The sequence below is a fragment of the Hydra vulgaris genome, chromosome 04 (assembly GCF_038396675.1).
Source record: "Hydra vulgaris chromosome 04, alternate assembly HydraT2T_AEP".
In the NCBI taxonomy this organism is placed as follows: domain Eukaryota; kingdom Metazoa; phylum Cnidaria; class Hydrozoa; order Anthoathecata; family Hydridae; genus Hydra; species Hydra vulgaris.
In genome coordinates, this window is record NC_088923.1 from 30,535,001 (window position 1) to 30,550,003 (window position 15,003).

The window sequence follows — 15,003 nt, forward strand, 5'->3', positions numbered from 1 at the left end:
ACAAAATATTAAATCCTTAGAAAAAAGATGTTTTCAAAAGCTTTCATTTAATTTTCAAAACTTTTTAAAACTTTTTTATTTTCAAAACTTATTTTTATTGTTCATTTCTCAAATTCTTTAATTGTAAAAATGTGTGATAAAAATTACCAGAAGGATCTTCCCATTCTTTAAAACGCTTTCTATAATGAAATAATCTTTCTTCACTCTGGGCTCCCATTGGTTTAGATAAATCTCGAAATGTGGAAGGATTTGTCAAATCAAGATACTAAACAATTGCTTATATATATATATATATATATATATATATATATATATATATATTCAAATAAAGCAAAATTGTACTGAAATTTCAAAACAGATTTTCTTGAAAAAAGCTATTCTTTTCAATGAAATTAAAAAAAAAAAAGAGGACTTTTACAAATTTTTTTGATGAACATTTTTTTTAATGAGCCTTTAATAAAATGTTAAAACTTTTAGATTTTAGTTTTGCTTAAGACCCGATGTGGCATATTTTAGAATATTGGAATGAAAAAAAATCACAGGGCTTAGGCAACCTGTGATTTTTTTTCATTCCAAAATATATTATTTTATTACATAGAATACTGGGTGCAGCAACAATTTGCGAACTAATTTTCGGCTAGGTTTTGTGATGTTAATAAAATACTTCCACAATTTGTTTTTGTTGATTAATGTTCAATGATCATCTTAAATTTTAATAAAATAGTAAATAAAACACATTTTAGTTAAAAGTTTTACAATGGAAACCAAAAGAACCGAAGTTTTAAATTTGATTCACGCAGGTTTATCTGCTTGTGAAGCGATTCGTGTTTCTGGAGTATCTAAAACTACATTTTACAAAAGTGGTTCAATGTGGCAGTGCTGAATAAAAAAGTTGATAAAAAGTTCACAGAAAAGCTTAAAAAGCATGTTGAAAAGAATCCTACTGTATCCATCAGAAAGACAGCAAAATTGTTCAATGTTGATAAAAGGACAGTCAGAAGAATTCTAAAAGCACTTGGAAAAGTCAGTGTGGCCCGACCTTCATGTCAACTTTTAATAGAAAGACTAAAAACTTTACGATTGGAACGATCAAAGAAGCTTCTAAATCAACTAAAAAGCCAGGCTTCACCAACAGTTAAAGTTTTCTCAGATGAAAAACTTTTTAGTGTTGACTGTGTGATAAATAGGCAAAATGACAGATTCATTGTGCAGAAGAGTGACAAAGCACCACCTGTGTGTTACACCAAGCACCCTCAGTCCATCATGATGCTAGGAATCATTGCTTCTAATGGAGAGAAATGTCCACAAATCTACATCAAAGAAAAAGAAAAAGTTACCTCTGATGTGTATATTAGCTTACTAAAACACTATGCAATGCCATAGCTGAAGAAGACATTCCCAGAAAACAATTACATTTTTCAACAGGACAATGCAACTTGTCATGGGTCCAGAAAAACTCAACAATATCTTCAGGACAATATGACTAATTTCTGACCCAAACAATTTTGGCCAGAAATTAGTCATATTGTCCAGAAGATATTGTCACCATCCAGCCCTGACCTGAATCTCCTAGACTATAGTGTGTGGAGCGTAGTTGAGAGTAAGGGTTGCAAAAAGGCCCACTCAAGTGTCAATTCACTGAAGTCACATGTAATGTACTATATAACTTCAATAAAACATGTACTGTACTACATGTACATGTAATGTACTATATAACTTCAATAAAACATGTACTGTACTACATGTACATGTAATGTACTATATAACTTCAATAAAACATGTACTGTACTACATGTACATGTAATGTAATATATAACTTCAATAAGTTCAAAAAGTTATATAGTACATGTACTGTACTATATAACTTTTTGTACTATAAAACATGTACTGTACTACATGTACATGTAATGTACTATATAACTTCAATAAAACATGTACTGTACTACATGTACAGTAATGTATATAACTTCAATAAAACAATTAAGAAAAAAAAAACTATTGAAAATCAACTAGCCTGCAAAAGTGGTAGAATTCTTAAATTTAAAAATTAAAGAAAGAAAAAGAAGAAAGACCCTCAAATTAACAACGGGTCAAAAAGGATTTTATTAAAAATATGTTTGACATTATAGTACCCCTTAGTACCTATAGTTTACCTCTTTATTTAGTCTAATACATGTACATTTGCATGTACACAACATTTTACAATGTAAGTATTTTTGTATTATAAAGTTGTTTTTAACTTTTTATGCCTTTTTTTATACTTTATAAATCAAACAATTTTACAATATCTTTTTTTAAGTTAAATTTTTTTAGCAATTTTATATATGATAGGAAAACATACTTAAATGATGCTTTTAATAATGCTACTTCCAAACCATTAATTAGGTATGAGACATTCATACCTTTTTTTAAATGACATAGTTACAATAAAAAAGTCAATTATTTCATTTTTTAAATACTTCTAAACTTTCTTCTATATCTAATCCTCAACTTCTGTATCAATTCATTACAAATAAAAAACAAGAAATAGAAACAATTTTATTAACCAAATCAATATTTATTTTTTCTTATAATAAAACAAAAGGCACATTCAGAATAAAAAAGTGTACAAAATTAAATTTCTTAACTAAATTTTGTACACTTTTTTATTCTTGAAAAGTTCTTAAGAATATGTCTTAAGTAATTTTCAAGAATACACTTGAGAATTTGGACACATCAAGACCAACCCTTTAAAAAGAATAAAATAGAATGTACTTAAGTATATGAAAATATAAAAACCAAACCCTTGAATAGAATAAAATAGAATGAACTGAGAATATGAAAAAATAAAGAATATCCCCTTAAATAGAATAAAATATATGGTAAGAATATGGAAACATAAAAACTTTGTCATTATTCTACTACCGTTATGTAGATCAAACACTATTATTACAGTTTTTCTTAAATTTTCTTTTTCATTTTCATTACCAAGAGTTGTCTTGGTAATTTTATTCCACCTAATGAATATACCACTGCTTTTGAGAAACTTTACGATTTAAATTATTTTAGTTACAATGTAAACCAACACTAAATTGCTAAACAAGGCAAACTAAACTAAATTACTAAACAAGGCAAAAGTTGCTGAATCAGATGAACTAAATGAGACTTTTGAAAGTTGTTTATCTTAAAAAGCAATATAAATCAGATAAAATTTCTAGATAATAATTTATTGAGTTTTTAACATTTTACAAACTAAATTATGATTTAAAAAGTTTTAAAAACATTGACATGGAATCATATGTTAAAAAAATAGAACAAATATATATCTTACATCACTAGTGTAATCTGCTAATATCCATGGCATAATGGGATACTGCATTAAATCATTGTATGAGCGACCAGCCAAAGTGTTTAAATATATAAGATACTGGAAGTTTGTTATTTCTCCTCGAACCCATCTTTGTGTAACAGATCGCTCCCCAGTCATTAAACTACTCAATATATTTTGACCAGATTCAAGGTTAACATCAGAACTCATACCAGCAATAGATTCCTCATTATTTGATACTGATGAAACATGACAAATTCTAAAACATCAACATGTTAAATGGAATTTTGAGTAATATATAAAGATAAACATAGTTAATTAACTATAGTGTTTTAAAATATTTTAATCACTGTTAACATAAAATATTTTAACTTTGTTAAAATATTTTAGTTGTTGCTTTGTTGAACTTTAAACTTTTCTATATGTTGTCACTACACCTTTCTCCATTTAATCTTTTTCAAAAACTTTTTAGAACATTTTAGCAATGTTTTAAAGATAAAATAGTATAGTGATCTCTAGTCAGCACAAGAAGCTTTGAATTCCTTTAAACACATAAGATTTATGAAATATTTTTGTTGAAGGTTTAAATTCCTCAAAAATCAGGAACCAATAAAAAAAAAAAAAAAATATATCATATAAAGTGGATAACGCTGAATACAAGCAAAGTTTGCAGAACAGCCCCTATTTTGTGCAAAAGAAAATGTCTCGGTCACTCATACAATGATAAATAATCATAAAGTTATAATTTTATTTAGGTTTATAGAATTTTCAATTTCTACACATATATAAACAACATTAACTTTATCCCAAAAAAATAAACAATAAAACTTAAATTGAACAAAACAACATTACCTGCTATAAACTTTGTCCCTAGCAGCTTGCTTTGGAAACACAAGCAAATGGTTGTTGCCATCATTAGCAAACACTTCTATTGCAATGTCCTGCAAAATATAAGAAAAAAGTAATAACCTTTCAAAACCAGACTTTATCAAAAGCCTTGGATATGTTAAGAGCAATAGCCCTTGACTCACTGCTTCAATCTACTGCATAATGGAATCTTAAGATAGTCAGAAATAGAACAAGATGATCAAAATCTGTTTGTTGTTGGACTCAACATGAGATATTAGAAAAAATAAAGATTTTGCTAATAATAGTAAGAAAACAGATTAGGCAATAGTTAGAGAGGTCAGAGTGATTATTTCAGAGTTTTTCTCAAATCCAGAGTTTTTTGAATTTCAGAGTTTTTAAAAATTGGAATTACTAATACCATTTTATAACTGTCTGAAGAACGCTTTTGTAAGGCTGAAGAGAACACTTTTTAAAGAACACGTTTGTATGACTGAAGAGAACACTTTCTGAAGAACACATTTGTAAGACTGAGGAAAACCCTTTTTGAAGAACACTTTTGTAAGACTGCATCAGGAATATTGCCAACATCACAAGTTGTAGAAGAAAAGTGAAAAATAACTTTAATTAAATTAGATGTTTTTTGAAAGTCTTAAAATGAAACAAAAATAGTGCGAGTAAGTGGAATTCAACAATTAGATTTGTGAATAGTACACTTATTAGATTCTAGATGTTACTTGGCATTGTTAATAACATTGTTAAAAAAATTGCTCCTGTACAAAAGATATTAGAAAATGTACAAAATGAAACCTGTACAAAATGAAATTAAAAACAGCACCTTCACAACAAGAAGAAAAACATAGAGGCTTGATATGAAACTAGAAAAACTTTCATACCTGAATTTAGGAGATGATGAGTTCTTATTATGGAGATATGGGTGGTGAAATTTAGGAGAATAGATAAGTTCTTATAATGGAGAGATGGGTGGTGAAATTTAGGAGAATAGATGATGAGTTCTTATAATGGAGAGATGGGTGGTAAAATTTAGGAGAATAGATGATGAGTTGTTATTATGGAGAGATGTGTGGTGAAATTTTCAGCTGATAGAAAAAATACATCAGCTCAAAAACCATCACAAAAAATTACAATAAAAATCTTAATCAGCCCTAAGGTAGTAAGTAGTGTGATGAAAGTAGTAAGTAAGAAGTGTGATGATAGAGTGAATCTGATGTTGATAAAGTATAATATAAAGGTGAGATCATAGCAAGTGAGTTCGTGGAGATCATAATGAGATCATAGCATGATTTGAACCAACTAAAGGAGAACAAAGAGAAACTGAACACAAGCTTGGGTCAGAGACAAGACACCAAGGAGCAAAGGTAAGTCATTACAATTTTCTAGAAAACAAACCACAAAGTTAACTATCTTAGTAAGAGATCAAAGAGAAATTAAAAGGTTTTGAACTTTAGTGCAAGCAGGGTCACTGGTACTAAAGCCAAACCATTCAGTTTGATGAGTCACCAATAATAACAATATTGGCTGATAATGAGAAAAGGCTTGGTTAATTTGATCAGAACTAATTTCAAAAAGATTGTAGTTTTGGGAAAAAAGATAACAATAAAAACCAAATATGATGATTGAAAGATGATGAAATCGAGTGAAAAGGTGTTGAATGAAAGCACATAAAAAAAAAAGTCAGATAATTCAAACCTGATTTTATGACAAACAGGTTAACTGATGTGTAAGTATATTCCCAGAACAAGCATGTAACAACTGAAGTCCTAGCAAAACAGATAATATCCATCTACACTAATAGGTTAAACTGCCAAACTTTGTCTTACAAAGAGCAAGTAGATCTGGTAATATTTGAAAGAGGTAAAATTAAACAAAATGAATATTTACTTTAAAGACCACAAATAATTGTAAAAAAGAGATTAAAAACAATTAGTTAGTAATGATGATTTTTTGTATATATCATTTTTATATACTAACAGTCATATTTATCACATAACTGAATTTGATCATAGATAGTGCATGACACCCTAAACAGTAAATGAAGCAGTAAGTTTGCAATAAAATACACTGACTTTCAGTTGAAATGCAGATCTCATGTTATATAAAAACAAATAATGTAATCGGCAAATAGGTAATTAAAAAAAGTATTCATAACAGTCGTAATAAACATATTAGCATTATGAACATTTAAATATTTATAAAAAGTTTAAGCATTTGTTGAAGTATAAATAATGAAAATAAAAAAGATAGTAGCAAATAGCTAACTTTTAATATTAACAATATTTACCTTAAGTAAATATCTTCTCCTATGAACTTCTCGAATATCTGAAAAACTCCACTTGCTTAAACTATGATAAAACTAAAACTTATAAAAAACTCAATATAAAAAAAAAGTAAAAAAATAAAAACCCAAAAAAGTAAAATTTGTTAAAATATTAACTTTAATCAAATATTAAAAAATATTAAAAACAACTATCTATAAACCTTATTATGAAAAAGAAAATTTATTATAACCATATACATATTTTTAAATCTTAAATAAATATACACTCATTATTTGATTTACTTAAAATAAAAATAAACCTTCTATATTGTGCAAAAGTTCTTCCTTTTAAGTTCTATTACACAATATCGTTTTTTATACTCTATTATATTACATTTTATACTCTATATATTATACTTTACTATCTAGAAGCTTTAAATAATTTAGCTTTTTAAATAAATATCTAGGTTTTTATTTTTAATAATTTTTTTTATCCAAAAAAATTATACATATTTTTTATCCATTCGGCCATCTTATTTCAAAAGTTTAAGACCACTTTGCATTTTTTCCATTTTCAAGTTAAAAACAAAGTTAGAAAAGAAATTTGGGTAACAACCAACTGTATTTTACTTCTTAATTATGATTTGACAATATCTTCTATCAAATTTATTGGATATTTGTATATGTCAGTATTTTGTAGGCTCTCCTCTTGATCACTGCTTGGATTCGGTATGGCATGCTGAGAATCAGCAAAAGAGGCAAAAAATAAAGCCCAACAGTCCCATATATTTATTTTTATTAGTGCCCCAAATCATCTGACTAAGTGGATGTTTTATTGTTTGAATTGATCATCAGATGACGGGAAACTGTCATAGAACTCATATTTGTACATGTCTGAAGCACAGCAGCAAAGTAGTAGTAGTAGTAGTAGTAGTAGTAGTAGTAGTAGTAGTAGTAGTAGTAGTTTCTTTCTGCAGAAACTTGTCAAAGAATAAGTAGCTATACGCTTTATTAAGTGGTCATCTCTGAGAAAAATTTTTCTTGAACTCCCACATCTTTTCTTGTTGTAAAAACTCTAAGAAGTATTGAAATTCATAATTTCAGTGTGCACAGTTGTCTTACTACAACTCACTTTTACACTAATCTATTGTTATGAATACCCCTTACACATTTACACAATTAATATCATACTGTTTTAATCATAAATTATGTTTAAATGGTCGTTGATGCAATAGCAATAAGTTATTGTATGCTATTGCATCACCCTATATTTATTATAATGCAACAATGAGCACCAATCACACATTACCCCTATTACAACTAGGTGGTCTTAAACCTTTAGTAATAACTGTAATATGCACCATGATACACCAACTGATATACACCATGAATATTATACAAAATGAATACAAATTTTTATAATTTAATTTAAAAAAATAAAACTTATACGATCTCTGAAGCATAAAGTTTCCTTTGGTGGCAGGTATAAGCGGTTCATGAGAACCTTCTGGTAACGCATTAATGTCTTTGATTTCTTTTGCTTGATTAGAAGTGTTTGTGCCTTTTTTTTCAGCAGACATAAGTGTAAATCCATCAATCACATAAAAGTGTTTTCTTCCAAAAAGGAAAAGCCCTTCTGCACTGTCTAAACCACAAACTCTTGCACACCGATACATTGAATAAATCTAGGAATAGATAATTTAGATTTTTTATTTGCATTAAAAATCTAAATAAAAAATCTAAATAAATAATTTATACATAAAGCAAACAAACAAATAAAAAATCAAAAAACCTTTTCTCCGTGTTCTAAAAGTTGAATAATAGTTTGGGTGTTTACCTAAATAAAAAAGTACATTAATTCAGTATTTAGGTTTGGGCAGGAAATACATACATATATATATATATATATATATATATATATATATATATACATATATATATATATATATATATATATACATATATATATATATATATATATATATATATATATATATATATATATATATATATATATATATATATACATATATATATATATATACATATATATATATATATATATATACATATATATATATATATATATATATATATATATATATATATATATATATACATATATATATATATACATATATATATATACATATATATATATATATATATATATATATATATATATATATATATATATATATATATATATATATATATATATATATTACATACATATATATATATATATATATATATATATATATATATATATATATATATATATATGTATATATATATATATATATATATGTATATATATATATATATATATATATATATATATATATATATATATATATATATATATATATATATATATATATATATATATATATATATATATATATATATTTACATATATATATATATATATATATATATATATATATATATATATATATATATATATATATATATATATATATATATATATATATATATATTTGAAGGGCAAAATGGCAGAAAATGTTTTTAATTAAGTTTAGCCTACTTATGTATAAAAAAAAATTCCTTAGTTAAATTTATAACAAGCTTTTTTTTTTTAAACTTGTTTTATTTTATCTTTTTCTACTTTATTAATCTATCTTTATTATTAATTTTTTAAACACAAAATCTATGTAAGATAACCAATAAAAATATTTAAAAAAAAGGACAGCGTCGTTAAAATTTGTTTTCATTTTATATTTTAATCCTGGTAATTTTAATATTTTGCACACAATTATCCGGACATTTATTAATATGTATACAAATAAACTTTAGTATAACTGTTTTCATTACAAAGTTTTTTTTATTTTTATTTAAATTCACCTCCCCAAGGCCACTACAGTCTAGGACGCTACTTTAGTTGTGGTTACAACCCTCTCTCAACTCTATAACTCCAAAACACGAACCTTGTTGAACAAGGCTGCTGCGCAGAGAAGTTTACTACTAATCTTAAAATACATTTTAAAAACCTCCTTTTTTTTTAAACGTTCATTTTTTGCTTAGGAAGTATGCTAATTCAATAAAAAATCTGAAATCAAGGTGTTTATTAAATTGATCAAAACTTTTTTTCTAGAAAAGTTAATAAACTCTTTTAAAAAAAATGGTAGCAATGAAGCAAACAATTTTCTCGATTGATACAAAAATGTTTAAATAGTGTTCATTTTCACTTCATTTGGCTATACAAACAAATCATATAAGAAACTTTCTAGTTACATGAAATCTTTTTAAATGAGTTTTTTAAATAAAGAGTTATAACATTTCGAAGAAATAAAAAATGTTTTTATATTTAAAAATTATAAAATTATAAAAATGATTATTTTTTAACCATTTTTATCCAAATAATCGCAGGAAAACTATAGTAGTGTTAAAAGTTTGCAAAACATTTTCATTGCGCCTTTTGCTCTTTGTGTATTTAATAATTTGATCTACACTATGTAATAAACACCTTGATTTTTAGATTTTCCTATTGCATTAGCATACTTCATAAACAAGGCAAGAATAATCAACCTATTTGAGGTGACTTTAATAATTAATTATTTTAAAGATTAGTCGTAAACAAAAACATTGTAATGAGAAAAAATACTGTTAAAGATACAAACAGATAACATGAACCGTAATTTATGTAGAGTTAAATTTAAGTGTGATTTATGTAAATTTCTACATAAATTACACTTAAAAGGTATATAAGTAAAGTTTTAAATCTAATGTTTTACAATGACAATATCTACAAAACTATATAAAAACAGAACATCAATCATACTATTCATTGAGTAATCAAATGGTGCACATAAGCTGCATATTATGCCTATGCTTTTGTTGTCAAGCTTGTAATAATTATCTTATATATAAATATTATCAGTGAAGCCACAACACTGGAAATGATATGGTTTGTTGCATTTGTCACACTGCATCCACACATCATTGCTTGAATCCACTAATCTTAAATGGTTGTTCTTTATTAGAAGAATACAAGCCTAATGTATGATAACTTTTATGATGTTTTGATATACAATTTTTGAGAGCTTAAAAAACAACTTAACTTTTGGAAACACATAACTCTTGATGTTTATATGCACTAGAGAAAAGGCAGGAAAATCTAGTGAGTAACCAAAAGTTTACTTCTAAAAATTATATTGACTTCAAAAATACTGTATATAAATAATACATTTAATATTACTTACTTCACTATTTAGTAAACTTGGTAACAATGTTCACTTTTATCTCATTTTTTGTTTTTCAAACCCATTTGGAAAAATGCCACTTAAAAACTTCAACCTGATTACACCTGTTTAGTTGCTTGTTATTCATAAAATGTAAAAGTGTTTCCATTAGAAGTTGATTTCTGAAGGAAATAGACATTAATTATTATTATTTTTTTGATAATTCTTAAATTTTGTATGACAACAAAAGATAGAAATCCTTATTCTTAAAGGTATTGACACTCCATTTGACTGTAAAATTTGTTTCAGAGTAATGCCAGTATTTGAATAACAGTTATACTACAAAGCATGTTTAAAACTTTGATAGATGATGGGAAAAATTATTGGAGGATGGCTGAGAAGTGTCATAACCTCATTTGTCCTACTTGCTCAACTTAGTGCCAAATGTATTTGTTCCAATCACAAGGCAAAAGCTTGTGCAATGAAAGATTTGACAACAAGGAGTCACTGATAGCACTTTAATCCCTTTTTTTAAATTCAAAACCTAAAGAGTTCTACACCAGTAGCATTCATTTTTTGTCTAAGCATTGGCAAGAAGACATAGACAATGATAGTGTATATATTGTTGAAGATTAGCCATGGAAATAAATACAATAAATTAATTTTTTTGAAAAAACTTTTTAGTCAACCCACTATTTTTTTTGCCTCATTTAATAACTTATTTTTTTTAAATGATCAATACATATTTTAAAGAAAGTAGATGGCTCCCAATTATTTCTGTTTTAGAAAAAAGTATGGGGGTCAAATACCAGATTCGGTGGTAATATAGACCTCCACAGTAATACCTAAATTTATTTCTCGACATAGTGACCTTTAAAAAACTAAGAAATACCATAAAAATTTTAAAACATCAAAAGATTTTTGAAAAAAATATATTTAAAAATATCTACTTCTTCTTTAGAATCTTCAGCTTCAAAACCATCAACAGAGTAAAGTTTAGGTTTCCATGAAAAAGGATTACTTATTGCTGAAACAAAATAACACAATATATATATATATATATATAATTATATAAAATATACATATATATATATATATGTTTATATATATAACATATATACATATAATATATTATATATATAATATTATATATATATATAAATATATATATATATGTATATATATATATATAATATATATATATATATATAAATATATATATACATATATATATGTATATATATATATATATAAATATATATATATATATATATATATATATATATATATATATATATATATATATATATATATATATATATATATATATATATATGAAGATTGTTGCATTTGGGAGTACAGAAAGAAAAAAATGATTCTTATGCCAACAAACACGTCACTTTTAATTACTTTTGACTTTCGTCCAACATTTGCGTGTTGTTAGAAAGTAAAAAACCATTAATTTAATTACAAATTAATCGTTTTTTAAAAAAACCACAAAAACGCAAATTTAATTGACAAGAATGTTTATAAAAATATTCTGAATGTTTTTAATAATATAAACAATGTTAACATTATTTATATTATTAAAAACATTCAGAATATGTATATATACATACATATATATATACACACACACACACACACACACACACACACACACACACACACACACACACACACACACACACACATATATATATACATATATATATATATATATATGTATATATATAAACATATATATACATATATATATATTTATATATGTATATATATGTATATATATATATATATATATATATATATATATATATATATATATATGTATATATATATATATATATATATATATATATATATATATATATATATATATATATATATATATATATATATTAAGGTGTACCAAAAATATATCATAAATTGAATTTTAATGTGTGGAATACTGCATTTGGCATCATTTTGTCCATAAATACAAATAAACAAAAAAAAATTAAGTTTCTAGCCCATAGGTTATTTAGGTGAATCTCTTTATAATAATGTAGAATAATAGTAGAAGTAGTGCTCCTTTGAGTGTGTTTGACACAGAACCCTTGTCAGCCATTGCAACCAAGGTAATGGCGAGAAAGAGTTGCAGCACTTTTTTTAATAAGAAAACATGAGCGAAAGTGTATGCAAATATTTAAAATGCAAATCTCTGTATATGATGTAATGTTAAAACATACATCATTTATCTTATGTAATGTTAAAACATATATCAAAGTTTTACAGTTTTACTTTCACTTGAAAATTGCATTACGGCATTTATTTCCATTTTCTAAAGTCTTTTGTTTGATAAATAGTTTTAAAATTTTCATTAGCCAACATGCCTATGTGGATGAGTGGTTAGCTTGCAGAGTTTTTGAAGCAAAGTGCTGAGATTCGAATCTTAATATTGAAACTTTTTTTTTTTTAATCTTTTTTGATTTTTCTAAAATACAAAAAAAAAACACTTTTGAAGTTTACATAACTTATGTAAAGATATTATACATTATAATAAACCAGTAGGGTGGCTCTTAAAACAACAATTTTTTTACAAAAAAAGCATGTTTAAAAAAACTATTTCTTTAAAACATGAAAATAATGACTTTTTATTTTCAGTTTAAAAACAATAGTTTCTATGCATTTATTAAAAAAAAAAGTGATTTTTTTGTAAATTGATTATTATTTTTAAAGTTTTTATATAATTTCGCTTCTTTTGAGTACCAGGTTGACATACTTTAGAAGAACTTTTATTTTCAAAATTTTAAGGACCAGTCAAATTTTTAAGGGTCTTGAGCTAACCCTAAAATAATTTTTTGTTCAAAAAAATTTTAAACCTAGTGTTTTAGTATTATATAGAACAAAGTAAAGGGGTAGGAACAGGTTTTTTTCAAAAAATGTTGTTTTAAGAGCCACCCTAATAAACCAGAGGCATAATTTTTTAAAAAGCTTAAAATTTTTGAAAACATAGAACACCGGAAATTTGTTATGCATATGTTAGAGATGTCTTGAAATGTAAAACTAAAATAACTTAAGTTATTTTAGTTTTACATTTCAAGTTTTCCACAACTATGTGGAGTTCATGGATGGAAAAGGGGTATATAAGATGTATATATAAAAATATAAAATCTAGAGAAATATAAAATTGTTTTGTTTTACATTTTAAATTATTATAATTTTTTTTTTAAATCAAGCTGATAATTTGAACATTGCCAAAAACAGAAAGATAAAAAAACATGTTTTTAATAAGAACATAATTGAAAATGCTAATTTTATATTTAAAATAAAATATTTTATTAAAGTTATTTTATATAAAAATAAAAAGTTAAAAATACTTATTATCAAGATAATAAGCAAATTTGTTTACAACTTGTTTACCTCGCCCCCGTTAAACATTCTAAACCGAATGCGCAATAATGACAGAATTTAGAAAACCATCAAAATAGTATTATAGTCCGAATAATACTAAAGGAGTCAACTGGGATGCAAATAACTTATAATGCAAAAAGGATTGTAGATGTGCACGCGATAAGGTTTTCTGTATTTCTTATTTAACCTTTATAAATCTCTGAAATATCATTGAATCTCTCTTACATCATTATCATAAATAATATAATTATTGAATTTAAACTTTTGTTTAAAAATAATATATTTTTTTGTTTTTGAAGTTACTATAGCTCAATTTTTTAATGTTTTTGTTAATGAAACATGTTCTGTTTTTTAGGTAATATATTGAAATTGTATCTTAACAGGCTATTTAATTTTATAGAAGCTGAAATTTGTTTTTTTCTCTTAAAAATTAAAAAAAAAATGAAAAAATAAAAATAAGAAATAAAAATTTCAAAATTTACCAGGCGGTATATTGCAACATTAGTTTGTAAGGACCAGTGCTTGTTGCATAAAAATTCCGATTTGCAAGAAATTTTAAGAAACAAATGACAAATTTCAAAAAATTTGAAAACAATAAAACTTTTCGTTTTCGAAAAATTTATCGAAAAAAAATTGAATTTTTCTGTTTTTTCTTAAAATCTTTTAAGCACTTTTGGACATAATGATTTTTTTCGAAAAACCTATGTTTTTTAAAGTAAAACATTTTTGAGAAATTCCATATTCTTTCAATAAAAAATGATATACTTTCAATAAAAAATGATATAAATGATATATGATTTTTCTTGTTAATTGCTCATTTGTGGTAAAAATTGATACACAAGTTGATATACTATGACAAAACTACCGATATAATTTATATAATTTTTCAATTAGTAAAATTAATTTACAAAGTTAAAATATTTCTTGTTTTAAATTAAAATATTTGCTTATTTGTAAAATTTATATTAACGTCA

At 24.8% G+C, this 15,003-nt stretch overlaps 1 protein-coding gene across 1 annotated transcript in view; it reads right to left on the reverse strand.

Annotated features, from left to right (window-relative positions):
* Positions 1-15,003, reverse strand: part of LOC100207412 (WD repeat and FYVE domain-containing protein 3) — a 226,494-nt gene that overhangs the window by 58,920 nt on the left and 152,571 nt on the right. Inside the window, exons 36-42 of the mRNA XM_065796046.1 lie at positions 11,587-11,663; positions 8,224-8,268; positions 7,881-8,116; positions 6,456-6,516; positions 4,160-4,248; positions 3,311-3,566; positions 148-265 (exon numbers count right to left, since the gene is read on the reverse strand). Coding sequence (XP_065652118.1) covers positions 148-265; positions 3,311-3,566; positions 4,160-4,248; positions 6,456-6,516; positions 7,881-8,116; positions 8,224-8,268; positions 11,587-11,663 — 882 coding nt within the window. The remainder of the gene's footprint in view (positions 1-147; positions 266-3,310; positions 3,567-4,159; positions 4,249-6,455; positions 6,517-7,880; positions 8,117-8,223; positions 8,269-11,586; positions 11,664-15,003) is intronic.